The following is a 27,329-nucleotide window of genomic DNA, read 5'->3' on the forward strand; positions in this document are numbered from 1 at the left end:
AAACACGGGTCAATTGTGGTGTTTGTGGTTGGATGTAGATCCTTGGCCTAATGAGGATGACATGACTTAAAACAAGAGTATGTAAGAGCCAATGTGGGCACGTATTTAGCCCCACATCAGTTGTGCACTAATAAGATCTTGGATACTTATACAAGATTAAAAAACACAAATAATATCTTGTGGCTAGCTTTTTGGGCAAGGCCTAGATCGTACAGAGAACGTAAGGATGAGAAAGAAAAAGCAAAACCTTAGTGAGATTTTGTCGAAAATATATTGTCACATCCAAAGCACCCGGACTCGATATCGAAACCCGTACCGATTGCCGGCCGGTACGACACCATACCGTACCGAACTGTACCCTATCGATAATAAAAAAATCAAAAAAAAATCCCACCCAACAGTATTAAAAAAAAAATCGAGCTGAACAGGTACCATACCGTACCAAACCATCCAGTATTGGACGGTTCGGACCGATACCGTACCGAACCAACCAGTTCGGTCCGATTCAAGCCCTTTTCCAAAAATCCGGCCTGAACCGGATCGGTTCTCCACCAATACAGTATAGTACAAGGTGTACCGGCCGATTCGGACCGGTACGGAATACCATGATTACACCTCTTAATTTATACCCTATAGTTGAAAGAGAGAACTATTTTAAAAATGCCAGTATTTTCCAACAATAATGATTGCAAATAAAAGAGAAGGATATAATAGAGCAGTGACATGAGGGGAAAAGGAGAAAGGGGATGTGTGCAACCAGCCCCACCTTTTTCCCCTTTATTGTCTTTCTCCTCTTTCTTTTCTCTCCCTAGTCCTTCCTATCTTTGCTTTACTCTTTTTTCCCAGTGCCCAAAAGCCATACCTGCAAACCTTCTTGGCTGCAGCCTACAGAAGTCATACAGATCCCTCACGCCTAAAACTTGCAGAAGAGACACACTACAAACAAGCAGATGGCCATGGACTGGCTGGAACGATAAGTTATGGCCCTCAAAACTGAAAAGGCTGTGTAAACAAACCAAGAAGAACTGCATCTGACCTGTGACCTTAATCATCAGACCAAAAATACATAAAAACTTGTCAACTAAAAAATTTCATTGGACAAATTAAAACACTCCTAAGATTAAACAGTTCAAAACTGGACGTTTTAGTGCCCAGGTTGGTGTGTTGTCTGGGATGCATGATCTTCTCCCCAAGTTATAACATGTCAATATATATAAGAGGAACCCAGCTCTTGCATATTAGCTCAAGTAGCACCAGAAACTGCTCTTATCTATTTGTCTTGATTTAACAGGAATGCAGCATGGAATTTTCAACCAACTTTCTTCTTTGGCTTTGAAAAAATGTGACTTGGAATTATCTACAGGCAACATTGAAGCTGTTTCACTCACATTAACTATACACCTCCCTTCTCAATTTTTTGGCACATACATCATGCCAAGAACAAACAGCAACAAGCACTGCAATTTTAGAACTATGTTGCTCATTTTCACACCAACATACACTAACTCTTGATTTAAATCCTTTATGAGTGTCAAGGGAGAGGTCAGAGATAATGTTAAATGCTGGGCTGTCATAGATAATACTAAACTATGTCCTTATTCTAAAAAGAGATGTCATAGATAATGGAGGATATTTATAGTGTGAAAAAAATGCAATAGCATGCACTGTTAAGTGAATAGCCTAATATAAGTGCATACATTGGGTTATTGCCTCCAATAGCAGATTATTTCAGATTTCATTCATGCACTTACTCTATAGTTAAAAATATATTTTGTGCAAAACTAGAAAGGAAAAAACCAATTTGAATTTTCTTGATAACTAGCAATACAAATTCCATATGAATAACCTACAATTTTGCAGCAGTTATGATAGCAATACAACATGTCAATCAAATTATCTAAGCTCATGGTTATGTTAATATGTTTAAAACTACAATTTCCCATGTGCAAACGACTTGAATAGAAAACAAAAACATGCAAAAGGGTTAAAGATATAAATAATAACCATGCAGCTGAAAATTTTACAGCACCACTCCAGCGACTAATATGAGCTGCATCACAGCTATTTATGCATGATCAGGGAAAACTTATATACAGCCTTAAAGCAATAGACACTCCGGAAGACATGTTGAGAAGGCCACAAAATGGTCGATCAAAAAATAAAATTTTCTTTGTTATCTAAAACAAAAGGAAATAGGTAAAAGACATACCTCCCGAACATCCTCAAGAAAAGCCTCATGTGATCCACCATAAGCCCCAACAGCTAGCCTTAGATCGATTGCACGGAAGTCCAAAGGGCGAGAAACCATAGCTGGAAATCCAAGAATACCCTCATCCTCATTATCATTTGAATTCGTTAGGGCAGCTCCAAGCAAATTGGAGAAAACTTTTGCTTCATCAGCAGAAACAGCATGACGTAACACGATACGACATTTTTTCATAATGACATCTGATAGAGAAATAGGACTTCTCTCTTTCTGACCCTTGGGTTTCTGCTGCAGACCTCCACCAGATGCCTCAGCCAGCACAGATAGAACCGCTTTCTGTACCCAACCAACAAGAAATGACAACAGATTGATCGCATGGTTCACCAAGTAGTAGTCATATTAGTAATAGCATACAAGACAATACAGTCTCTTACAGGTTGCGGTAAAAGATTAAAGGATGTCTCAGACACTGGGAAAGAAAGAATGATGGTTCAACAACAGCAGATACATGAAAGAAAATTTAGAACGCGCAGAGTTTAAGCTTTTTCATATGCAATTCTGGAAAACATACAAAGATCAGAAGGGTCTGAAACATGTCAAAATATGGGAATTCATTATTCAACTAATTTAGGTAGAGTGAACTAAGAAATAACTAACATTAGCAATAATAAGACAGCAACCTTTACAGGCCAAGGGTAGAGATAGTTAAGTGCATCTTAAATTTGAGATGAATTCTCTAATAACATCTTGCTGCCATGGAGTTGATGATGGTGCTCAATACTGTTTTAGACATCTAAAATAGGCAATGTTAGAGAATAGATAATGACTCTACCATACTAATATCTAATAACATCTTGCTGCCATGGAGGAGTTGATGATGGTGCTCAATACTGTTTTAGACAGCTAAAATAGGCAATGTTAAAGAATAGATAATAACTCTACCATGCTAATCCAAGAATGACAGCATTGGAGAATCCACATTAAATGTTTATATCATATCCATTCACATCATTATGTAATCCATAGATAAGATAGATGGCTCATTAATGAAAAAGAAAGATAAACAAAGTCAACTTAAAACATGAACAAACAAAGTGTAATATGTGCATATGCAATTCCAAAACATTCCCATAAAAAAAAAAATCTAAAACCAAATAGCGAAAATTATAAGTGAAGTGCCTCACACAATGAGGAATTTCGAATCTTTGTAAAAAGCTAATCATAATTTTGATGTTGGACAATTAAAGCACTACATACTAAAAGACTGAAGAATTTACCTTGGTGGGCCCTGATGCATTTCCCCTATAAACTTCTTTACTGATTGAATGCTCCAAAATTTTCTTTGCCCATTCTGGAGGGTTTTTCTCCAAAGAATCATAAATGCACTTCCTAATTCTTGTTCCCACATTAGTTGGTAACTTTTTCACAGGCTCCAAAGGTTGTGCCCACTCGGGAAGCCCGTTGCTATTCACAACAGCTGGCTCAGAAGCAATTATTGCTCGATCAGAATCCTTGTAGTCCACAGGAAAAACTTCATTATCTTGCTTCATATTACCAGACATTTGCCTCTCAGCCTCTGCAAGCAGCTGAGAATCGAATAATTTAGTTTCAACAAGTTCAGTCTGATCTGCCAAATATCCTTAACCATAAATAATAAAACATGGAGGATCAAACAATTCAGTTTGAACAAGTTTAGTCTAACCTGCCAAAGATTCTTAACTATATTCACTGGCAAAGATTTAAACAGATGGATATTCATCTGCTATCCCAGATTTATTGCATATACATCGAACATAAATTTAAAAATTTGTGACAGGTCGCAGGTTCAAGCCCGAGACCTTATAAGCTGTTCAAAGAAAATATATGGTGATCCATAGATGACGTCATATATGGGGCCAATTCTCAACAATGGACTATACAATCTGAGGTTCCATACTAGCAAATTTAGCCTATAAGTTGTTTCATATATATGCCACATGAGTACGCATAGTGGAGTTACTCAAAAAGTCTTAGAGATGAAACTAAATTATGTGACATGCATGCACATGCATCCATGTACATATAAACATAATATCAACCTATATGTGTTATGAATTCTCTTCTTGCCTTGGTCATGCATGTTCTTCAGCTCTCTTGTTCCCCTACCCAAAACATTAGATGGGGTGTCACCAAGACACTTCAGTTTTTTAGGAATCACAGAGTGCCAGTGCTTTTAGACACATGATAAATAAGGACTCCTTGGCACTCTAAAAAGAATATGAAAAATAAGGCACTCCTTGGCACTCCAAAAGGAATAAATATCATGCTACATCAGCCAAAAGTGTCAACACTTGGCATGGTCTTTAGGAATGTCCAGCGAAGGGGCACTTTAACTCCAAACTACATCAAGTACTAAATTAAGATTAAAGTTTAAACTACCAAGGTATGATTTGGACCAAAGTAGGACACCACAATGACACAGGATACCGGCTGGCATGGCAGGGACCCCCGTATGATATGAACTGAACAGTATGCCCTTGTATCGCCTGGTGAGTAAATCCATGCATTAGGTTATGCTGCCTACAATGTTAAATGCAACTTCAACATAAAGGGGTGTTTGGTTCGCAACCGAAATCAAAATGGGAATGAAAATCGGAATGGCCAAATCCCTCGAAGCATTTGGTTCGTAACCGGAATCGGAATCGGAATTGGAATGAAAATTTGAATCCATAGAGGAGAGTAGAGATTGAGTTCTATATAGATTAAGCCATTCCCATTCCACCCCGAAATCGGAATCAGAATGGGACTCCTCCCAACCAAACGGCTGAAATAGGAGTCGCCCATTCTGATTCCGATTCCAGACCCCCACTCCCCCCAACCAAACACCCCCAAAGTGTCTATGATAGCTAAGTAGTCTTATAGTTAACATGTTGTCAAACAAGTACATATGTAATATATACTGTATTGAAGTGCCCCCCTGCACACCCTCCCCCTCCCAATTTTTTTCTGAGGTTGAGGTGTAGAGTAACTGGACATTTGGACATGTGCCAAGTGTCTTTATGTAATTGGACATGTGAATCTTCAACTTGGTGAATACAGCATACATCTTTGCTACAGTATCCAAAATTGACCAGTCAAAAATTGAAAATAACAATCCATATGAGGATATACCCTAAGGACATGAGGGATCTGCAACCGATCATTGATGTTTTTGACATTTGAGCACAGATATGTGAAGTTTGATCTCAAGTCTTATAAACGGCTAGATGACTAATATATTGGGCCTTGGTACTTGATATGATGGCAATCATAATTCAAAGTTCAAACCCCTGTGCAGCTGTATGTTTATCCGTTTAACTCTTCCAGTTATTTACTAAGTTATGCTTTAGATAGTTCGATTGTTATTCTTTCAAAAAAAGATAGTCCGATTGTGATCATAACAGAACAACATGTTACCATTTTTCACTCGTGTCATATGATTCCTTGATATCTTCATTGGTTTTTCACATAATAATAGAATTATACAAATACGTCAATATCTAAAACTAACATTAAACCATTGATTATCACTCAGCAATTCAATGCTCAATTGTTCCGCAGACGGTCATAGTTGATAGTCTAAGTCAAATAAGGCTTACCCTGATACAAGGGTAGATTAATGTTCTAATCAATGTTACTTGAGAACTTTTCGAATACCAACTATCCAAGTCAGAAGCATTCAACACAACCTCCAAACGTTTCACAATACAAGAAAATATTGTGACTTATATTTCTCATGTCTATAGTGTTCAAAGCATCAAAGGGCAATATATAAAAATACTGAAAATTTAAATGGAGAGTCATTAAGCAATGCACGAGATATATATGAAAGCAACCTTTGTTCATAATGTTTGTTGTGGGAAAATATTGATGAACAAATCAATAAACATCAAAGTTTCAATGAAAAAACTATCAAACAATAAGAATGTATGTTAAAGTTCTTCTAGTATTAAATATAGTGTAAGCATACCAATGCATCTAGGCTCTCACGGTCTCACCTAATAATGCATAAGGTAATGTGAGTTTTAATTGAAAATAGAATTCATAGAACCTGAGTCAGTGAGTCATGAATCTTGTACATTTTGGCACTAACCAAATTTTCAAAATATAGCTTCAATTGAAAATTAATGTGACAATACAGATCATATAAGGATGGATAAAATGGAAATGTGCATTCTTACCAATGCATCTGCTTCCATTCCGGCTACTCCATAAAGTGAACCACAGAGAACGCCACCATCACCTTGCAAGCAGCGGTACAACCTCATACCTTCGCGACTATAGACATCTGGTGAATCCATGCAACCATTCATAGATGAGACAGCTAAAATATATCTCCTTGCTAATTCTGGCCATGTCAGTTCATTAATAGTTAGCATCTCGATCTTTGCTTCTTTTGCAGGAAGGGAGTTATCCATATCCTTCTTTCTTCCACGTCTAGGTTTTGATTCTCTAGCGTCAAAATTTGGATCTACAAAACCTGCAACTTTGCAAAGTAGCTCACCAACCAACACTTTCAATAATGCAATGTGACTGTTTGTTAAAACGACTCCAGTACATCTGTCATAAGTACGTGATGCCAATCTAGCTTGAGCAGCTTCCCTCGCAGAAGCTGTTTCAATTGGCATGAATATGAATGGACTCTGTTCATGAGCTGTTGGACCAGATTCACCAGTTGGAAATGAAGTTGGACCATTTGCACTGTTATTACTATTCTGAATTTCTTTTTCTAGATTCTCCAAATTATATGACCCCATAGGCCATGGATCGATAAGTTCTTCTTCAAGTTCCTCAAATGATGGAGGTTCTTTCAGGCCCAAGATTTCATAAAAACGCCACAGAAATTCCCATATCTAATAAAATTTTGAAAAAAGGAGAAATGTGAAAATGCAGCAACATAAGATATAGAGCTTGAAACTTTGATATAATAAAATGTTCTTGAATCAAGAGAAATTTTTTTTTCAAAAAAAAATGCAATGTGAATAACAGTACCTGAAGAACATCCCCAACCAACTCAGCAGGAAGCCTACTGCTTACTGGTTTCCCAGGTGGAGTCTGGTGATCTCTTGATTGGCTGTCTTCAGCAATGTCCTGTAGCCTGGATTTTTTGTGCCCTCTATATAAACCACATGATGCAACTTCTTCACCTTGTTCTCCATTCTTTTCAATGGCTAAGAGCAACCCACTTGCCACAGTCCATGAGGTCGAAAAATCAGTCCTATCATTTAAAAATTGGTAGTGTGAACAAGCATGAGATCCAGGAAGGCTTTCAATAATTTCCTGTACAAAGCCCACATCCAATCCAAATCTATCCTGGCTTAACCATTCTGCAAGTGATTTGCATGTAGCTTCTAGTTCACTGTCATTCTGGATTATTTGTGGTATAGAAATCGGTCCACGGAAACAGCAAAATTTAGCTAGGGGATTAAGATGATCTAGATCTTCTAGAGTTCTATCGCCTGAGTATGATGAAAGCTTTCTACTATTGTGCCTGCAGCAAAATTGCAAATGGCCTGACTGCTTGTACACTTCACGGCAAGCATCAAGAAGAGTATGAGAAACCATCTTCCATACCGACTGTGATGATCTTCCTTCTACATAGAATTCCCCTATTTCATCTCTCATTCTTGAAGCCTCAGAAGACCTTTCCGAATGGCAATTCAGATCAGGTGTTAAAACAGCTGGCTTCTGCATATTAATTTGTACAGAGGATTCATATGATGTTTCACCAAGATTGCTGCTAAAACATGATAACAAGTCCTGCTGTGACTGATCTGGAACTGATAGCAGCATTAGAATGTCATCATCGTTATCCCAATCTGCATCACCAGTCATTCTAGTACTTTCCATCCTTTCTGGCATATCATCTTTGTTAAAATTTTTATGTACTAGAACAGTTGCACCACTGAGTACAGGTGAAATCAAACATGGGCGCCTACGCACCCTGAAAACAGGCCCAGCATTACCACCATCTGACACCTCACACTCAAAAAGTGAACCTGTAACTTTATCATGCCAATGGGATTTATATCCTACAGGCCAAATCTGATAGTTGTCATGGTATGTCATTCGTAAATCAATCTTCCCCAGACTGACCACAAAGAAATCTTCATATTGAACTGGAAGCCCAACCTAGACGCAGAGTTTTGAAGATGATAAAAAATCAAGCATGAGCAATCATAGTCTAATTAACCAAAAAAAAAGGTATAGATATATGATGTATGCATTTATCCATACAAATAATACACATATGCATCAATGGAACACTCAATCACCTCATATATACATATATGCATGCATGCATAGTGTATGTTTATATGTATAATTTGTATGAAATACACATGCACGTGTATGTGTAGGTATTATATGTGATTATGTATAGCCAGGTAGGTGGGCAAGTAGGTAAGCAGATATGCACATATCTATGCACAGAATAAGCAATAACATTCTAAACTCAGAATGACAAAATGAACGAAAGCAGAACCAGAATACGTAAAGCTAACATTTAGTAAAATGTGTGGCTACTTACAGACGCGTCTTGAGATCCATGGCCACAATTTTCCTCCATGAAAGTTTTTGCAACTCTTGAAGCACTTCTAACATCAGACAACTGAGGTTCCATGACCTCCGTATCAGATGAGGGCTCCATGACACAGCTGACCCGCACACTGTCTTGATTTTCATTGAAACTTGTTATCATCAAATTTCTGGCAAGATCTTTCTTCCTTCTGCCTAGAGTCAATGACCTCTGTGCAATGCCAGAACCATCACTTATTTCATCAATGTCCATAGAAGGGAAGCTTGATTTTATCCCGAGATATTGGGCAACATCAGACATTGACTCAAACCTTTTTTCATCTGGGGCACAATATACAGCATATGGAGCAGACCTGTCTGCAAATTCTTTGAACTCCACAGACCAACCTTCACCCAGAAAACCTCCTCTTTCCATAATAAAGTTTCTTAACAGCTGCAGAAACATCTCTCCCTGCGACTGGCCTGATACTGTTGCATTATTGACTGCAGACCTTCCTATAAGGGAAGAGCCCGAAACTGGATTTTCAAAACCTCTACTTGCAAATAGTCCATGGTACGGTATGATTTCGGAACTTATTTTCATATCATCATTTACTGTTTCAATATCCTTAACTAAATCAAAAGCATTTCTATTGTGACCAACATTTAGGTGTGGAAATGATACACCAAACCCACTAAATGAAGCTCCATCAGGATTGTTCTTTCTGCACATAATATAGAATATAACCAGTCACTTGTATCAGTAAGTTCAAAAGGAAAGACCACAGACTAAGCAGCACTAAAAGTAATAATTGTATGTCAGCAAAAAGTTTAAGAAATATGAGCATGTTATATGGAATTTTTACATCAAAAATGCCTTAAATGAAATTTAAAATCTTGCTATTAAAGATGGTCTACTGCTTCATAGTAGGTCTTTTAGATTGAAAAACCATTGAGGTGACTCAGCCATCAGTAGAAAAGACGATGTAGATTTCATTTTGAGGAAGCTTGTAAACAAGATTTTATGACCCTTGGATAAACATGATGGACAAACAAAGGCATAAAGTTGACATGGTTAGCACGAAAGGTCGCAAGCACAATCATGTAAATGATTACATAGATGAGATAATCATGTGGAAATCATATAGCATTACAACAACCATAAGTAACAAGCTGAATCCCAGCAGTTCAGGTTGGTTTTAGAAAAATACTCCTTTGCTAATTTGTTCCTTTTAAGAGCTACATCCTTTTTGCACTGCATACTATTCAAAATCCTTTGTCCCAACCTCAATCCAAGCTTTCCAAATTCTTTACTTTCTCTTTATTATAACTTTCAACACAAATCTGAGCCACCCTCCTTAGTAGAGCTTCAGCATTTCTCATTGAAGACGCAAGCTTCCTACCAAGCAAGTCAATTCTCCACTGCAGAATTCTGGATTACTGCAGCTTTAATGTTTCCTCAATTATCTTTCTCAAGTCCTATCACCTAAACATTCATCTCTGTTCTCTACCATGCTTATCTATGCGCCTAAGCCCCTTGTTGCCCAGAATTGCGGTCCATAATGGGTGAGATTGAGGCACACCTTACTCTTTATCCTTCTGCCTCCCTTCATTAGTGCTCAACGGCAAGAGAAGAAAGGAAGAAGGATGGGATGGTAGAAGAGAATAAAGTGAAAGAGATGAAAGAAATGAAGGCAAAGGTACATGGCACACGAATAGTATTCAGTTTTTTTCTTCCTCCACCACCTATATATTTCCTTCACTCCCTCTCTCACAGTCTCACCTTCTTCATTTTTCCCCTCTAATAGTTGCCTCTAGATCATGTAGCAATGGTTACTCCTACCACTGAAGGCAGCAATAACAACTCCCATCAGCAGTACGGCAGTTGTAGCTCCAAGCTACATGGGAAAAAAGGGACCAAGGGAATAGTGAGAAAGAGCATGGAAAAAATGGAAAATAGACTATAAGTCAGGTCAATTCAAGCTATATTTGTAAATTGGGAGAATTGCAAGCTTATGACAGTTAACTCTTTTTCCATGCCATGTGTATTAAGCCCCTTGCCATTTTGGCACGTGTTTCATTCCCCTCACTTGCACAGACATCCCTTTGCCTCTTCTCCCTCTTTATGATATCATGGACACGACTATGTCCTATTTCTATCCTCTTCTTGAGGTGTATTCCACCCTTCTAAACTTTTTGGATCTTTATGCGTCTTAAACCCAAGGCCTTCGGCTGGCACTAGGTAACCCAAGGCTGCATACTGTCTCTAATAATTTCAGAAACATAATAAATGCTTTTTATTCTTCTGCTTATGGCATATTTAAAATCCTACCGTCCTACATTAGGATGAATTTTAAGAAAAGCTGAAAGTCCATGGATCCCTTGTTTGGGTCAAAGTTAATATTTTGAAGCCATGTGTATTTAACAAGAGAAATAGAATTCATTCTCAAGTCAAAATATATTTAAAGAAGCCTAGTGTAAAGATAGCATTCGATCTGCCTTTAAGAATACTGTTTTGTTAGGGTAGTGTTGGTATCTTCAAATAGGATGATCATCATTGTGATTTGTGAGTATCTGACCACATGTTGCATCAATGCATTGACAGTGTGAAATGCAACCCAAGTTTCAACAGCACGACGATTAGTTGGATAGCTCTCATCATCATATTTCTGCTTGCAACAAATAATATATAATCTATAAATGCAATCCAATGAATTAGTGATTCTCATGAAGGAAACGGATATGGCACAGGCAGATAAAGTTGATGAACCTCAAAAATTTATTGCTTATAGATATCATAGTCAAAAATCTATAAGTCGATTGACCCTTCAGCTTGTGATATGACTATGAAAACTTTGATAACAAAAAGGAATGGTGATTATCAAGGATCCAGAATTAAAGAGATCATCCGAGACTATTTGCTAATAACGACTGAATCTCAGTAAAATAATCATGTGTTCCTTAGTGATTCTACGCAACCCTTGGTTTGCTCCATCTCTCGATTGATCCAAAGTGAGACAGGTGATGATCAATAGCATTCACTTGAACAACTCCACAATCCAATCATCATCCAAGCATAGTAGGACAAAACATCGTATAGTTGCATCAAGAACACCTCATGATGTCACGTAAGTGAGAAAAATAATTTACATATTCATGCAGCATATATTAATGTTTGTTTTCTGAGTCCCTAAACTTTCTTTCTTAAATTTAGAGTTATATCCACAGTTTTGAGCCTAAAGTCATGGTGAGTCAAAAGGCAAACTCACGATGAAGCTTCTACACAATAGAAGCATATGGTGTAGAGGAAAATACTATAGTTTTTAATTTGATCCCGTTTTTGGATTTTTGCTCAGGCGAATTTTAAACAGAAGTTTTCATATTCGTTTTTCATAAATATTCGATGAAACTCCTTAGCTACTCTAATGTTTCAAAAGTTTTGTGAACCATAGCCAATCCAATTAATTGACCATGCAGCTGACTACTTTCATGGCACATATTCATCTTACAGGATGCAACATAAGATCTATATGTTTCTCACCTTATGGCCAAAGAAGCAACAATGCTTCTTGAGCACAGAATAACATTGTAGAGGAAACGTAGGAATTGGGAATAATCACTTAGTTTGGGCTTCACAGAGTGTGGTACTGTTAGCTTTGCTGCATGCCACCATGTACAGTAATGTCTGACCTGAAACACTCTGATGCATGATAGTAAGATTCCAAGAAGCCCAAAGACCAGTGTAAACTGGAGAGCAGACTATAGCCAAAACTAGAAAACTATTATACTCAGAAAAGCAAAGCTAGGAAACTCCCATAAGACTTATCAAAACCTCTTTCTTCCTTAACCAAAGCCTAAATGCTACAGCTACCCATTATTCCTAGCTTTTAGGGTTCCTCCAATAATTTGAGAACTCACTATAACCACTCTTTTTCCTCATCTGTAACATATGTTGTTAATCTTCCCATAACAAGATTATGAGAGGACAAGCATCAAAATCAAATACAGCTATCAGATTTCAAAATTCTAGCATTCCCAGCATGTTAGGCATGATCCAGTAACCTAAGAATTACATCAATAGTGATCCAAAGGATAGAAGCATCAAAGCACAGAAGTTCCTAAAGTTCCTTATCAAACCGACCTTACTCTCCTAGTCATGATCTTTGTAACACCTCAAATCATAACAGACAAAAAGATTATGTTCCTTTCACTTATCATATTTTCACCCCTAAGTTCTCAGCAAAGGAGCTCAAGCCACAGCATGTCATTAAGTTATTTGATGAAAGAGCATAAATTTTGATGTAGTATCACTGACATTGTCCTTCATCCTTATGCTCCATCATAAACCTTCGCTTGCCCCAACTTCTTTGGATGGAAAAACTAATATGAATACTACATGATTCCTCATGTATCCTGCATGACTAGAGGCTTGTCTACATACATCATGAGTTGCACAGCTGCAAGTTCCACTGATTTCATTTTTTTCCGTTCGTTACATTAGAAAATTCTCCGGATTTTTTTTGGTTCTGTCATTTGGGAGCAAAGAATTTCACATGGTTTAACTTTATTAGCACTCATGAAGCACTTTCAGACCTTCATCGGTGGAAATGAGAAGAAGAAAGAGAATGTGAAAATAATCGAAGAAAGCATTGCAGCAATATATGAGATATCTGCTCTGCAGTCATATAAATCAACAAGTACCAAAAAAAAAAAAATGGAAACTTTAGAACAAAAAGGAAGAGCGAAGAGATGAAATGCCTGCTAAGCCCAGCGTTCCTGCCGATGTGCAACTCCTCCGGGGTGCTGGCTTCCCCATCTCCCTCACTCGGCGGCAGGGCGTTGATATCAAGAAGCCTGGCAGCCCCGAGAGCCCACCTCTTATTAGGCACCCCACTCATGGTGCAGTCGGTGCAGACCCAGTCCTCGAACGAAACATGCTGCCGCGCCCGAACCCGGGCGCAGCTAAGGTGGAACCCCCTCTCGCAGCCGTCGCAAACCACGGTGCCACACCGCGTCTCCGGGCGGCCGCAGAGACCGCACGGGAGGGGCCGGCCGATGCCGGCCTCCCCGGGGAACTCCGCCGGGAGGCCGGTGGCGGGGGTGAGATTCCCATGGAACCTGCAAGCCAGGGCGTAGGCATCGTAGGGTAGGAAAGGTGGGGCGGGGGCCGCGGGAGGGGTGTCGCAGGGTGGAGGAGGGAACTCGTTGAGGTCGATGGAGAGTGGCGCGGGGCGGGGATCCATCAGGAAAGAGGTTTTCGGGCCATCGCCCGGGAGGGGACAGGAGAGGATCTAGGGATCTGGCGAATGGGAGGCGAGGATAGAAAGAGACCGGTCGGGTCCAGTGGATTTCAGTGAGATTGGGGGAAGAACGGGGAGGACGGCCGGCCGAAACGGGTGTCGGGTTGCGACGGAGGAAAAGAGGCTCGGGACTCAGGAATGACCTGAGACGCGTGGAGATGAGTGGTGGGATGGGAGTTGGGCAGTTTGGTGTGTGGGGGGAGTAGGTGATCTGGAGCTCTGAAGTTATCGGTGGGAGTGAAAAGCGGCAGGGCGTGCGGGATACATGCGAGTGAACGGGACGGCTGGGAGCTTGGGGAGGGAGGGGGGTTGGGATCGGCTGTTTCGCTTGGGAGTTGAGACAGCAGTTTGAACTTGTTTGCGGGCAAGGATTCGACACGTACTTGGAGTTGAGACGCATGCAAGGGGGCGACAAAATCCGGCCATAGTAACCAAACAAGCAACGCTCAAAAGAAGTTGTTCCCCATGGAGGTAGATGGTTTGGACCACCAGACTTCCTGATGCTAATGCGTTACCTTTAAAAGAACGTCAGAGGATGAGATGTAGCCAGAGGAAACGGACATTATCCACCAATAAAGCATGAGCAGAAACAATGGCTACAACAAGGTTATGCATGCACTCAGAGAAACTAATTATGTGGTAGACAATCTTCTTCTTCTTCTTCTTCTTTTCAATTTCTTGCCTCTTGGTTTCTATTAGTCATGCATGCAGTGTTGATGGGCACTACAATTTTTTAATTTTAATTGTTTTCAATAATTCCGCTTGTTATAGTCTTATTGAATACAGGGCTACGTGTTCTATTGCATCGTCTAATAGCATGTAAAAAAGTGAACGAATTATGAAAATATGAGATCATTACATGGTTTATGCAATGCTATGCATTGTATGATCAAGTTGCTGGAATGAACAAACATTCACTGATCACATGGTTTTTGCAATCCATTGAACTGTATGACCAAGTTGCTGGAATGAACAACTCTATTCACAACTCCTAAATATACTTTTCTTATATAATGATGTTTTTGTCTCTTAGTAAGAGCTTGGAAAGCTAAATGTCCTAAAAAATCCAGTATTCCTAATGGTTTGATGAGGAAGAAAATATGGGAACATGGATTTCCAAAACCTAAAACACTTATACAGTTTGTTTCCCACCAAAAATGGTAGAAATGAGAAGTTTAGGCTCTCAAAGTGTAAAATTAATTTATCCTTGTTCAAATAACAAATTTTCCACTAAATCAAATTGTGAAAGACATCTTTGTTTGCAACCAAAAGGAAATTTTTTTCCTTTTTTTCTAGACGCACATGCTTCATCTCAAATCATCAGGGAAAAGTATGATTTGTTTAAGAGTCTGAGAAGAAAGACATGATTATATTATATGTCTGAAGAACATGATAGCTAACCTTACCTCTAAGCTTCTTCTATTTAGCATTTTGTCTGTCACCTTAAGTATCAAGTTAAACACTTACAGATATGTGCTTATTGCATTTTATGTTTAGATTAACATAGACTTTGTCAGGCCTTTGTTTGGCTATAAAACTTCCTAACATACTAGGACAGTAATTTTGTTATTCACACAACAGAAAAAAAAAAAGAAACATCTCATGTTGCAAAGATATATCTAGTACCCAATTTGCATGCAAATAACAATTGTAGCTCTTGTTAAGAAAAAAGAATGATAGCACCGATAGCAATACCAACTACTTCCTATCAAAATGTGTGTGTATGTGTGTGTGTGTATATCATCATCATCTGCAAAGCCCAATTTTTGCTTTAGACTACATATTGGTTCTTCTGATAAGAGTAGCAAATTAAGGAACAAAGTAAGAATTTGAGGGTAGAGTTGTTTGATAGATTTGGTAAATATGGTTTCTCATTTATGGGTAAAGTAGATAAGGAGTTTGATAGGATAGTTGAAGGAACTTAGCACATATATCGAATTTCTCGAGTTCCATTTGTAAAAATATTATCTAAATAGGACAGTTATATATTACTAAATGGACACATTGTTCAGTGAATTCAGATCGATATAGAATTTGTGTAGATGTAGAGATATTAAGAAAAAAATTGAACAAAACAAAATAAAGTATCCATTGTTTTAGTGCACATGCTTCCTTTATATATAATAACAATTATACTTCATAAGTAAAGGCACAAACATTAGGTCAAAACAAGCTAAATATATTGCATTGCATACAATTAGTTATTAGATAAGTAGAATAAATACATGTATTAGCTAATCATAAATCTACTATCTTAAGATGTACATTTATCACTCTAGGAGCTTGATGTGTAAATAAATCTACTTAAGATTATAAATATACTATTTTTGTGTTCCATAGATCTCATGTCTGAGATATTATTTTAAAGATATTAAAATTTAGATCCTCCAATCAATCTTATTTGTCATCGATAATTAAAATCTAGAAACAATTAAACAATTAAAATTGACATGGAACAAAAACATGTAGTTTTGCACCTTCTTATGATGATTTTATATATAAACCAAACTATTTCATAGGATTCACGATCATAAAAATCTCAAAAAGAAAATATTAATAAGACCAATCTAAACAACAGGATATCCAAAACTAGGTAAACTGTTAGGTTATGCCGAATATATGCATGAAAATTATTTTTTCTTTAAAACTATATATATATATATATATATATATATATATATATATATATATATATATATATATATATATATCTATGCAAGCTATTTGGCTCTTAAGGTGAAATTGATGCTTACCTTCTTAGTAAACGTTCTCTTCCAACCATATATATCAACAACAATCAAACTTTGTTATTGATGAAAAGTTGCAATTTTCTCACTATAAACAAGGTAAATATATACACAAGGGTGGTTTCTCTGCCGCATGGAGAAGATTGGGATGGGATATTAAAGAATAGGGGTAGGATTAGGTTTTATGCTTTTACTTAAATCAACATATGCCATAATATTTGAGCTGCAACCTTTCAATATACTACTTTAATAGTTAAAGAAAGAAAATATATATTACTAAAAATAAGAGTATAAAATTTGAATTATCATAAAAAAGTTAGAAAAAAAAGAGGTAGGCGTGCCACCTGGAGCATGTCAAAAAACAAAATTAATACACTTTCCAGCCATACTCAATTACCTCAAGTGGTTTATGATATTTTCAAGAAAATCAATTCAACTAGAATTACAAAACTGTCGGAATTCACAGTTTTTATTAAAGTCCAAATTAGATCCACTGATTGAACCCAATACTATTAAATTGGCTGCTTGTTTAAATATAGTTCTTGGCACAACTTTATCAACATCTTTTAATTCTCCCAACCCAAGCCCCACCTATTTGCAATTGCATTCCGAATTATAAGTCCTATATTTAACCTAAATTCTAGCAATCCTCCCCCACAAAATTGACAATCTTGGCTTTTATTATTCAATTGCCAGTGGGAAAGATTCTCAAAACTCATGAATTTGCAAACCAGGGGTCTAGAAGATAGCATATAGAATTTTAGAAACAAAGATAAAGCCTATAATTTTTCTTTCTACAGTTATATTTACAAAAAAAAAAAATAGAAGGCAAAAAAGAATACCATAGCAAAGAATCACAAACAATACTACTTTATAATTAACACCCTGTTTGAATGATTAGATTCAAAATTTTATGAAATTTATGGATTGGAACTTGTACAACTAGAAAAAAGAAATATATGCTAGGCTTCTATTCCTAGTACCCAAGGGTCTTTGGAGTGACTAGTCCGAATCCTATATGGAGAAAAAAAGATATTCTGAGATCAATTTTTTCTCCCATATAAAAAATAGTTTTGGATAGTTGTAGACATAAGGCTTAAGCCAACCTTTAATTTAATATTTTTTAATGATTATACCGATCGAACCTGTGAAATCTATAAAATTTTAGATCCAACTATCCAAGTAGGCCCTCGATCAATTAGCTCACTAATAAGAAATTCCTAAAATCGTCTAGTCGAGATCAAAATTCTTAAGAGTTTTTGCATGAATATGCTTTCCAATATACAAAATTACATAAATACCCTCATAATGTTATTGTTTGGATGTATCCCTATAAAATTCTATTTCTATATATACTCTTATAATTTTTTTACATGTCTACCATATCGTCTAAAGCCATAAAAAATGAGCTGTTTAGAGTGAAATGATTAAAATACCCTTAACATGTAGGTGTATATGTAAAATGAATAACTTGTAATATGCAAGCAAATGATAAACTTTAGATGGTATACACATACAAGAAGAAATGATTTGCAAGTGTATACATGCAAATAATGAATTTGTCTGGATATATATGCAATTTTAAATATTTATAAAGGATATATATATATATATATATATATATAGTTGGGCTTGGACTGCAGGCAAAGCTCAAGTCGGGCTAAGCATCAATTTGTGCTGGGCCCACAATTTATTCAAATTCTATTTTAGGTCCAAGCCCGATTCAGAAAACTTGGGTCTGGTTAAGGTCCAAACCGAAGCCAGCCCGACCCGACGGATCCATCTCCAGCCGTACGCTCATTTGATTTTGTTAAAATTAGACTTAAACCAATGTCCAGCTTCGGCATTTATTGGTACCAAATGCCAAGTAGACTTGATATGGAATAATATCGTCAATAAGCTAAATTTAGCTCGGTCCAAGTTTTTCAAAAAAATTGATAATTATTTTCATCTATTTGGTTTAAAATTCAGATCTCTTACGTCATGCTGCTGACAACTGTTAGTGGCCCTGAATATTTTCTCCACCGGGGGGGGGCAGGAACCTTCCGTCTACCTAATTCGTAGCACGCCATGCTCTCGGGCATTAATAGTCGGTCCCAGGAAGACAAGGTACCCTGGAGCAAAAGGTAGCTAGGTTGATCCGTAAATCTCCTTCATTGCTATCACATCCCTAATCCCTTCCCACTTTCCCCTTCACCAACCTCGCCTCTCACCATCCCCACCCACCCCCAAAAAGCTCGTCTCCATTCACCATTCCTTGCAGTCTCCGCTCTCCTCAGGAAATCCCAATCTTCCATCTCTGCTAGCCTTCCAGGTATTCGAGACTTGATCTTCTTTCCTTTTTTTCTTTCTTTTTTTCCTTTTTTTTTTTTTTCCTTTTTCTTTGCGAGCAAATATTGAATTGGATAAGTTTTCCTGTTATTTATCGATTCTGTTTTGAAATCTATAGGTTGTCTATATTTAACAAAAGAATTCGGAACGAAGGTACGAGAAATTAAAACTCGGGTTTGATGATAAGAGAGGCGGCTCCAATGACAAACAGGCTGTTGGTCGTTGCCACCCAGCTCATGCTGATAGCCATCATAGTCTCAATCACGCTGCTCTTCATCGGCATCGGTGTTTTGGTGGCGCTTCATGTGTGTATCGTAGGCAGAGCCTTCCAGAGATGGTTCATCACCATCTCCAGGGGCGGGAGGTCCGGCGCGAGCAACGGCTTGTCGCCCGATGAATTGGAGAAGCTCCCTTGCTACGATTTCCATACCGCCGGAGAGAAGGGGGGTGGCGACTGCGCCGTCTGCTTGGAGATCTTTCAGATGGGTGATAGGTGCAGATTACTCCCACCGTGCAAGCACAGCTTCCACGCACGATGTGTGGATTCTTGGTTGCTCACCTCTCCACGTTGCCCAATTTGTCGGACTCCGGCCGATCACCGCTTTGCCAGTGGCGTCATCATGGGATGGACAGCGAGTTCTGATCCATCTTCTTTCTAAGCGACGCCATGGAATGGCTATTAAACCTTTTTTTTTTGGTAAAATGGCTATTAAACTAGTTGCTGCAAGTCGGTACAACTGAATCTGCGGTCGATAAAACGCAACCCCCTTACTTTTATTTTATAAAATGTTGACTTAGCAACCGGTAACGTAGTTAACAGACTGCAAAATATCCAGCTTCTTAAAAGATTTGGCTGCTACGGCCACATGATAAATGACGTACTATTGGAAATGGATGCCATAGTTAATGCTTGAGGTTGTGAGTTTGGTGGAGCTCTCTAAAGGATCTCCTCCTATTGCGGTCAATTTTCTCATCGTCTGATCATCGGAGATGCACACATGTAAGAAAAGTCCTCACTGATCGGAGATATCTCCGGTGGGGACCTTTCGATGCTTAAATTAGAGAGGAGACTAGACAACAATAGAAAAACAAGGGGCTCAACGAGAGAGAAAGCTTACCAAAACCGTTGCCTTATCACGTTTTATAGTAGAATGTGATATGGTCCCGCCATTAATGGTGTAGACAACTGGAGAGTTGTCAAATCGTCGGAGGCTATCAAATCATCGTGGGTCGTCAGGTCATTAGAATTAATCCATGTCCTTCACAGGACAACGTCCCATGACGATCGTACAGCATGTCCTTGGCAGGACAACAGTCCATGACGGTTGTACGGCGTTTGGACGGACTGACCGACTATATGTCAGTATTTGATTATCGGGACGTCGGGTGATGATTTGGAAACACCGTCGGCTGATCTGGTGCTTTATGGAAGTCGGATGTCGGCTACCACCTCAGACAGTGAGTCGGTGATATGGATTTGGCCGCTCGGTCGGTTGGAAACGGTATTGGCCTGTTTGGCCGGCATATTTTTGATCGGATATTGTCGGCAGTCATTGTCGGAGTCATCTGTCCGTCCGGTGGGTAGAGTCGGGCGTCGGTCGGACCATTTCGAAGATAAGTCGGCGTATAGGGATCAGCCGGTATATCCCAACAGTTGCCCCTCCCCCACTCCTGAGTCTGATGTCGTGTTGGCCCGCGTTACCATGTGGGCGACGATCTCGGGCGAAAGGAGTGATTTTCCATCACGTCATGCCCCGACTCTACTGACCGTACCAACGGATGATCCGATGTCAGACGTCTCATCGGGAACGCAAACCGCCGTCGGTTAATTAATTTCGAGATACGATTTTTCTGCCATGCGTCGGGGGGACTATTGGGCCGGAACCATTCGCGCGGATGGAGGCGACGTGGATGGAGGCGATGTGGCTCGATCTGGGACAGGTGCGTCGACCCGTCGAACTGAGGAAGGACCCAGACGCTGCCACGTGTCAACGTCCGGGAAACCCTCGTTCGGCGCACTTTCAACTCAACCGTCGAAGGGCCTTATATATATATACGGCCACTCGTATCCAAAGCTTCACTTTTTACTACCTTGTTTCTGGTGCTGAGGACCTGTCGAGTTGTCCTCCATTCCCAGGTAGCTGTTTCCGTCCTCCTTCTTTGAAAGCTCTTCTCGAAGCTTTTCATTCTTGTCCCTTTGCATCTTCGCTCCCTTTGTATTTTCTTTTTTAGTCTCTTTTCTTGGGGCTAGCGTTATGGCTAGAACCTCTCTTCGAGGAAGTCAGTCGGGGAACCCGACCGATGATTCCCGATCGACCCCGGAGGTGAAGCTTCTTCACTTTCGGGGCCGAACGTCGAACGGCTTAGGGAACAATATGGTATCCCGTAGCAGTTTCTACTTTTCGCCCCTAGAGCTGAGGGTCGGGTTAACAATCTGCCTCCGGGCCAGGTGGCCTTTTATGTTGAGGACCTTCAGGTTGGACTTCGCTTCCCGATTTCGGAGTTCGTTCGGAATGTCCTGGATTATTACGGGCTTTGCCCGGCGCAACTGGCGCCGAACTCAGTCTGATTAATAATCAGCTTCGCTTTGTCGTGCCAGCTCTTGCCGACCTTTCCCCACATCTCTCTCTTTCGGACATTCTTCGTCCTCCGACCCCACCCAAAAGTCCGAGGGTGGTGGTTCTTCAATCCCCAAAAGGGCCTTTCATTCATTACCGATCTTTCATCGTCGATCCACGAATGAAAAAATTAATTTTTCTTCGCTTCTTCTTCGCTACCCTGGGGGTTTCCTTCTCGCTAGGGCAACCCCCGAACTCAGTCGAACGAAAATAGTCGAGTGGAGGTAGAAGATCGAGAGGACTTTCACCGACTGAAAGATATGTCGGTGCCGAAGCAGAGAGAGCTCATCACCGAGCAAGCTCTCTATGATGCCAGTCTAAGTTCGGATCCCCACTTAGGTACAGTTCGGTCTGTTGGTCATCTTTTGACTTTTTCGTCTGTCTTCGGATTTGTGCTAATCTTTCGTTGAAATTACAGGCATGCCATCGAGAGTAAGACTAACAGATGCCGACATTCGGAAGTATGCGGTGAGGAAGAGACCGGCGCCCAAGGTTGGACCTTCGCGGCCACCCAAGAGGCCCCAGACATTATCCTCGACTGCCATTGCGATGGTGGCTGCGCAGCCTGACACCGAACGAGCGTTGGGCTTTGAACCAGTCATCGCCTTATCGATGCCAGCGGTGCCACCCGAGGCACCATCCGAGGAAGGGGCGGTGGAGGGGGTAGCTGAAGGAGTATCGATGGCCTCGCTTATGGAAGAGGTTCGGGTCGAAGCACGAGAGCCCGAATGACCTGCGACGACTCCCGTCATGCCCTCGGGAGGAACTCAGTCGAGTTCAAGCTTTCCATCTTTCTCCGATCTTCGGGCCTGGGCGACTGATCAGGGGAAGGCTCCGATGGGGCCGGCGGATGACTCAAGGTCGACGGACCGCATCGCATCGTCCAACGCTCAAGTTTTCGAGGGAGCATCGGCCTTGGCCAACCATAATTTGGCCAGGAGGTTGTGTCAGGCAACCATTCTCCCGACCGATCTGGAGCTCTTGAAGAGTCGACAGGTGATCGAGATGCTCTCTTCATTCTATCCAATCATGATCGAAGTGAGTTCTTCTTTTTCTTTTCTCTCCATTATTATTTTCATCATTTTATTTTTCTGACCACTGGCCTTCTACTTGCAGCTGATCTACAACATGTCTGAGTTGGAGGCCGGGTACCGGAGGTTTGGCGACATCCGGGCCCTTGGAAGGATAGGGCGAAAACCACTGAAGCCGAGAAGGCGACGCTGGTGGAACAGCTGAAGCCGTCGGTCGACCGCGAGGCCAGGCTCGAGGAGATTTTCTGACTCACCGACGGCCTGGCTGCCTCGAAAGTCGAACTTCAGTCGGCCCACGAGCAGGCCAAGCGCAAGACCCGTTCCGTTCATCGGCTGCGGCGTGAGCGGGATGGTTGCATTAGTGAGCTCGAGGCCGAACGCGAACAACTTCGGATCAGAGTGAAAAATCTGGCAAAGGTCGAGGAGAACCTGTCCTCCACCCAAGCCGACGCCGACATAGTGAAGGCGGAGGCGGAGTCGGCTAAAGAGGCGTTGAGCCGGACGGTGGAGGACTTCTGCGGCTCGGACGAGTACCGGGAGGAGCTTCTCGAGAGTGGCTTCGCCTCCTACCGAGTAGGGTATGAGGATGCCCGGGATGCAATTCAGAGGCTATACCCAGAACTCGACCTGAGCAGCGTCGTCCCTCCAGGATCGGAGAACCAAGCCGCAGAGGAGGACATGGCCTTGTGTTCCCCGAGGGGACGACGCAGCTCAGGTCGAGTTCTGAGTATAGCTTCTGAATTGCATCCCGAGCATCCTCATACCCCACTCGGTAGAAGACGAAGCCACTCTCGAAAAGCTCCTCCCGATACTCGTCCGAGCCGCAGAAGTCCTCCACCGCCTGGCTCAACGCCTCTTTAGCTGACTCCGCCTTCGCCTTCGCTATGTCGGCGTCGGCTTGGGCGGAGGACAGGTTCTCCTCGGCCTTAGCCAGATTTTTCACTCTGATCCGAAGTTGTTCGCGTTCGACCTCGAGCTCACTAATGCAACCGTCTTGCTCACGCCGTAGTCGATGAACGGAACGGGTCTTGCGCTTGGCCTGCTTGCAGGTCGACTGAAGTTCGGCTTTCGAGGCAGCCAAGCCATCGGTGAGTCGGAAAATCTCCTCCTTGAGCTTGACCTTGCGGTCGACCGACGGCTTCAGTTGTTCCACCAGCATCGCCTTCTCGACTTCGACGATTTTCGCCCTATCCTTCTAGGGGCTCAGATGTCGCCAAACCTCTGGTACCCGATCTCCAACTCAGACATGTTGTAGATCAGCTGCAAGTAGAAGGTCGGTCGTCAGAAAAATAAAATGATGAAAATAATAATGGAGAGGAAAGAAAAAGAAGAACTCACTTCGATCATGGTTGGGTAGAATGAAGAGAGCATCTCGGTCACCTATCGACTCTTCAAGAGCTCCCGATCGGTCGGAAGAATGGTTGCTTGACACAACCTCCTGACCAAATTATGGTTGGCCAAGGCCGATGTTCTCTCGGGAACCCGAACGTCGGACGATGCAACGCGGTCCGCCGACCTTGAGTCGTCTGCCGGCCCCATCGGAGCCTTCCCCCGATCAGTCGTCCAGGCTCGGAGATCAGAGAAAGATGGAAAGCTTGAACTCGACGAGTTCCTCCCGAGGGTGCGACGGTAGCCACCGCAGGTCGTTCGGGCTCTCATGCTTCGACCCGAACCTCTTCCACAGGCGAGGCCATCGATACTCCTTCGGCTATCCCTTCCACCGTCCCTTCCTCGGACGGTGCCTCGGGTGGCACCATCAGCGTCGATAAGGCGATGACTGGTTCAAAGCCCGACGCTCGTTCGGTGTCAGGCTGCGTAGCCGCCATCGCAACGGCAGTTGGAGATCATGTCTGGGGCCTCTTGGATGGCCGTGAAGGTCCGGCCCCGGACACCGGTCTTTTCCTCGCCGCGTATTGCCGAATGTCGGCATCTGTTAGTCTTACTCTCGGCGGCATGCCTGCAATTTCAACGAAAGATTAGCACAAGTCCGAAGATAAACGAAAAAGTCAAAAGACGATCGACAGACCGAACTGTACCTAAGTGGAGAATCGAACTTAGGCCGGCGTCATAGAGAGCTTGCTCGGTGACGAGCTCTCTCTGCTTCGGCACCGACATATCCTTCAATCGGTGAAAGTCCTCTCGGTCTTCTGCCTCCACTCGATCGTTTTTGTTCGACTAAGTTCGGGGATCGCTCCAGCGAGAAGGAAACCCCCCAGGGTAGCGAAGAAGAAGTGAAGAAAAATTGATTCTTTCACCCGTGGATCGACGATGGAATACTGGTAATGAATGAAAGGCCCTTCCGAGGATTGAAGAACCACCACCCTCGGGCTTTTGGGTGGGGTCGAAGGATGAAGAACGCCCGGAAGAGAGAGATGCGGAGAAAGGTCGACAAGAGCCGACACAACAAAGCGAAGCTGATTATTAATCGGACTGAGTTTGGCGCCAGTTGCGCCGGGCAAAGCCCGTAATAATCTAGGACATTTTGGATGAACTCCAAAATCGAAAAGCGAAGACCAGCCCAAAAGTCCTCAACATAAAAGGCCACCTGGTCCGGAGGCGGGTTGTTAACCCGACCCTCAGTCCCAAGGGCGAAAAGTCGAAACTGCTCCGGGATACCATATTGTTTCCTAAGCCGTTCGACGTTCGGCCCCGAAAGTGAAGAAACCTCCATCTCCGGGGTCGATCGAAAATCATCGGTCAGGTTCCCCGACTGACTTCCTCGAAGAGAGGTTCTAACCATAATGCTAGCCCCAAAAAAAGAGACTAAAAAGAAAAATGCAAAGGGAGCGAAGATGTAAAGGAAGAAGAATGAAAAGCTTCGAGAAGAGCTTTCAAAGAAGGAGGACGGAAACAGCTACTTGAGACTGGGGGACAACTCGACAGGACCTCAGCGCCAAAAACATGGCAGTAAAAAGTGAAGCTTTGGATACGAGTGGCCGTATATATATAAGGCCCTTCGACGGTCGAGTTGAAAGCGCGTCGAACGAGAATTTCCCGGATGTTGACACGTGGCAGCGTCTGGGCCCTTCCTCGGTCCGACGGCTCGACGCACCTATCCCAGATCGAGCCACGTCGCCTCCATCCGCACGAACGGTTCCAGCCCAATAGCCCCCCGACGCGTGGCGGAAAAACCGTGTCTCAGAATTAATTAACCGACGGTGGTTTGCGTTCCCGATGAGATGTCTGATGCTGGATCGTCAGTTGGTACGGTCGGCAGAGTCAGGGCATGACGTGATGAAAAATAACTCCTTTCGCCCGAGACCGTCGCCCACATGGTAACGCGGGCCAACACGACATCAGACTCAGGAGTGGGGGGGGTTAACTGTTGGGATATACCGGCTGACCCCTATACGCCGACTTATCCTCGAAACGTTCCGACCGACGCCCGACTCTACCCACCAGACGGACAGACGACTCCGACAATAACTACCAACAATATCCGGCCAAAGGTATGCCGGCCAAACAGGCCAATACTATTTCCAACCGGCCGAACCCATATCACCGACTCACTGTCGGGGGTGGCAGCCGACATTCGACTTCCATAAGGCATCAAATCAGCCGACGGTGTTTCCAAGTCATTACCCGACGTCCCGGCAATCAAATACCGATATATAGTCGGTCAGCCCGTCCAAACGCCGTACAACCGTCACGGACTGTTGTCCTGCCAAGGACATGCTGTATGACCTCCATAGGACGTTGTCTTGCCAAGAACATGGGTTAATTCTAATGACCTGACAACCCACGACGATTTGACAACTCTCTAGTTGTCTACATCATTAATGGCAGGATCATACCGCATTCTACTATAAAATAGGGTAAGGCAACGGTTTTGATAAGCGGTCTCTCTCTCACTGAGTCCCTGATTTTTCCACTGTTGCCTAGTCTCCTCTCTGACTTAAGCATCGAAGGGTCTCCATTGGAGACATCTCCAATCAGTGAGGACTTTTTTTGTAGGTATGTGTCTCCGATGATCAAACGATGAGGGATTGGCCACAACAATGGGATATAGTAAAGAAATGAAATTTTCCCTGCATCGTTGCAAGATGCTTGTCCTTTGAAATATCTGTGTTAAATTAATCTCCCTTCTCTCGTCCACGACATTTCCTGATGGCAACGCTGTTGATGGAACGCATACTGAACATAGACGGCTCCCTCGGTTAATGTTTGGGACGCAGCAACACCCTCGAAATTTCTCAGACTCCTCTGTTAATGTTTGGGACACAGCAACACCCTCGAAATTTCTCTGACATTACGTTTTAACGTTGCTACAATTTTTTTTTTTTTTTTGGAATTTTGAATTGGTTCAAGGATGCTAAGCGTCTCTGCAGCCCACATCATCCACATGCCAGACCATGTAACCCTCTTACCCAAAAATAAAAAATAAAAATAAAAAATAAAAAATCCAGCAACACAAGGAGAATCAAGAGAACATTTAGTTGGAAGGAATTGAAGCCTGAAATAGGAATATAAATAAATAACCCCTGCTTCAATTGTTTGATCATTTCGATTTTAAGATGGAATAGAAATAATTCAATCAACCTAAAACTCAAAACTCTACTCTC

At 41.7% G+C, this 27,329-nt stretch overlaps 1 protein-coding gene across 1 annotated transcript in view; it reads right to left on the minus strand.

The window, feature by feature from the left end:
* LOC105060269 (methyl-CpG-binding domain-containing protein 9) overlaps positions 1–14,228 on the minus strand; it is a 33,461-nt gene extending 19,233 nt beyond the window's left edge. Inside the window, exons 1-6 of the mRNA XM_019845715.3 lie at positions 13,499–14,228; positions 8,754–9,465; positions 7,217–8,356; positions 6,406–7,077; positions 3,484–3,792; positions 2,210–2,542 (exon numbers count right to left, since the gene is read on the minus strand). Coding sequence (XP_019701274.1) covers positions 2,210–2,542; positions 3,484–3,792; positions 6,406–7,077; positions 7,217–8,356; positions 8,754–9,465; positions 13,499–13,983 — 3,651 coding nt within the window. The 5' untranslated portion in view covers positions 13,984–14,228. The remainder of the gene's footprint in view (positions 1–2,209; positions 2,543–3,483; positions 3,793–6,405; positions 7,078–7,216; positions 8,357–8,753; positions 9,466–13,498) is intronic.
* Between the last annotated feature and the right edge of the window lie 13,101 nt (positions 14,229–27,329).

Source organism: Elaeis guineensis, chromosome 1, assembly GCF_000442705.2.
Source record: "Elaeis guineensis isolate ETL-2024a chromosome 1, EG11, whole genome shotgun sequence".
Lineage (NCBI taxonomy): Eukaryota > Viridiplantae > Streptophyta > Magnoliopsida > Arecales > Arecaceae > Elaeis > Elaeis guineensis.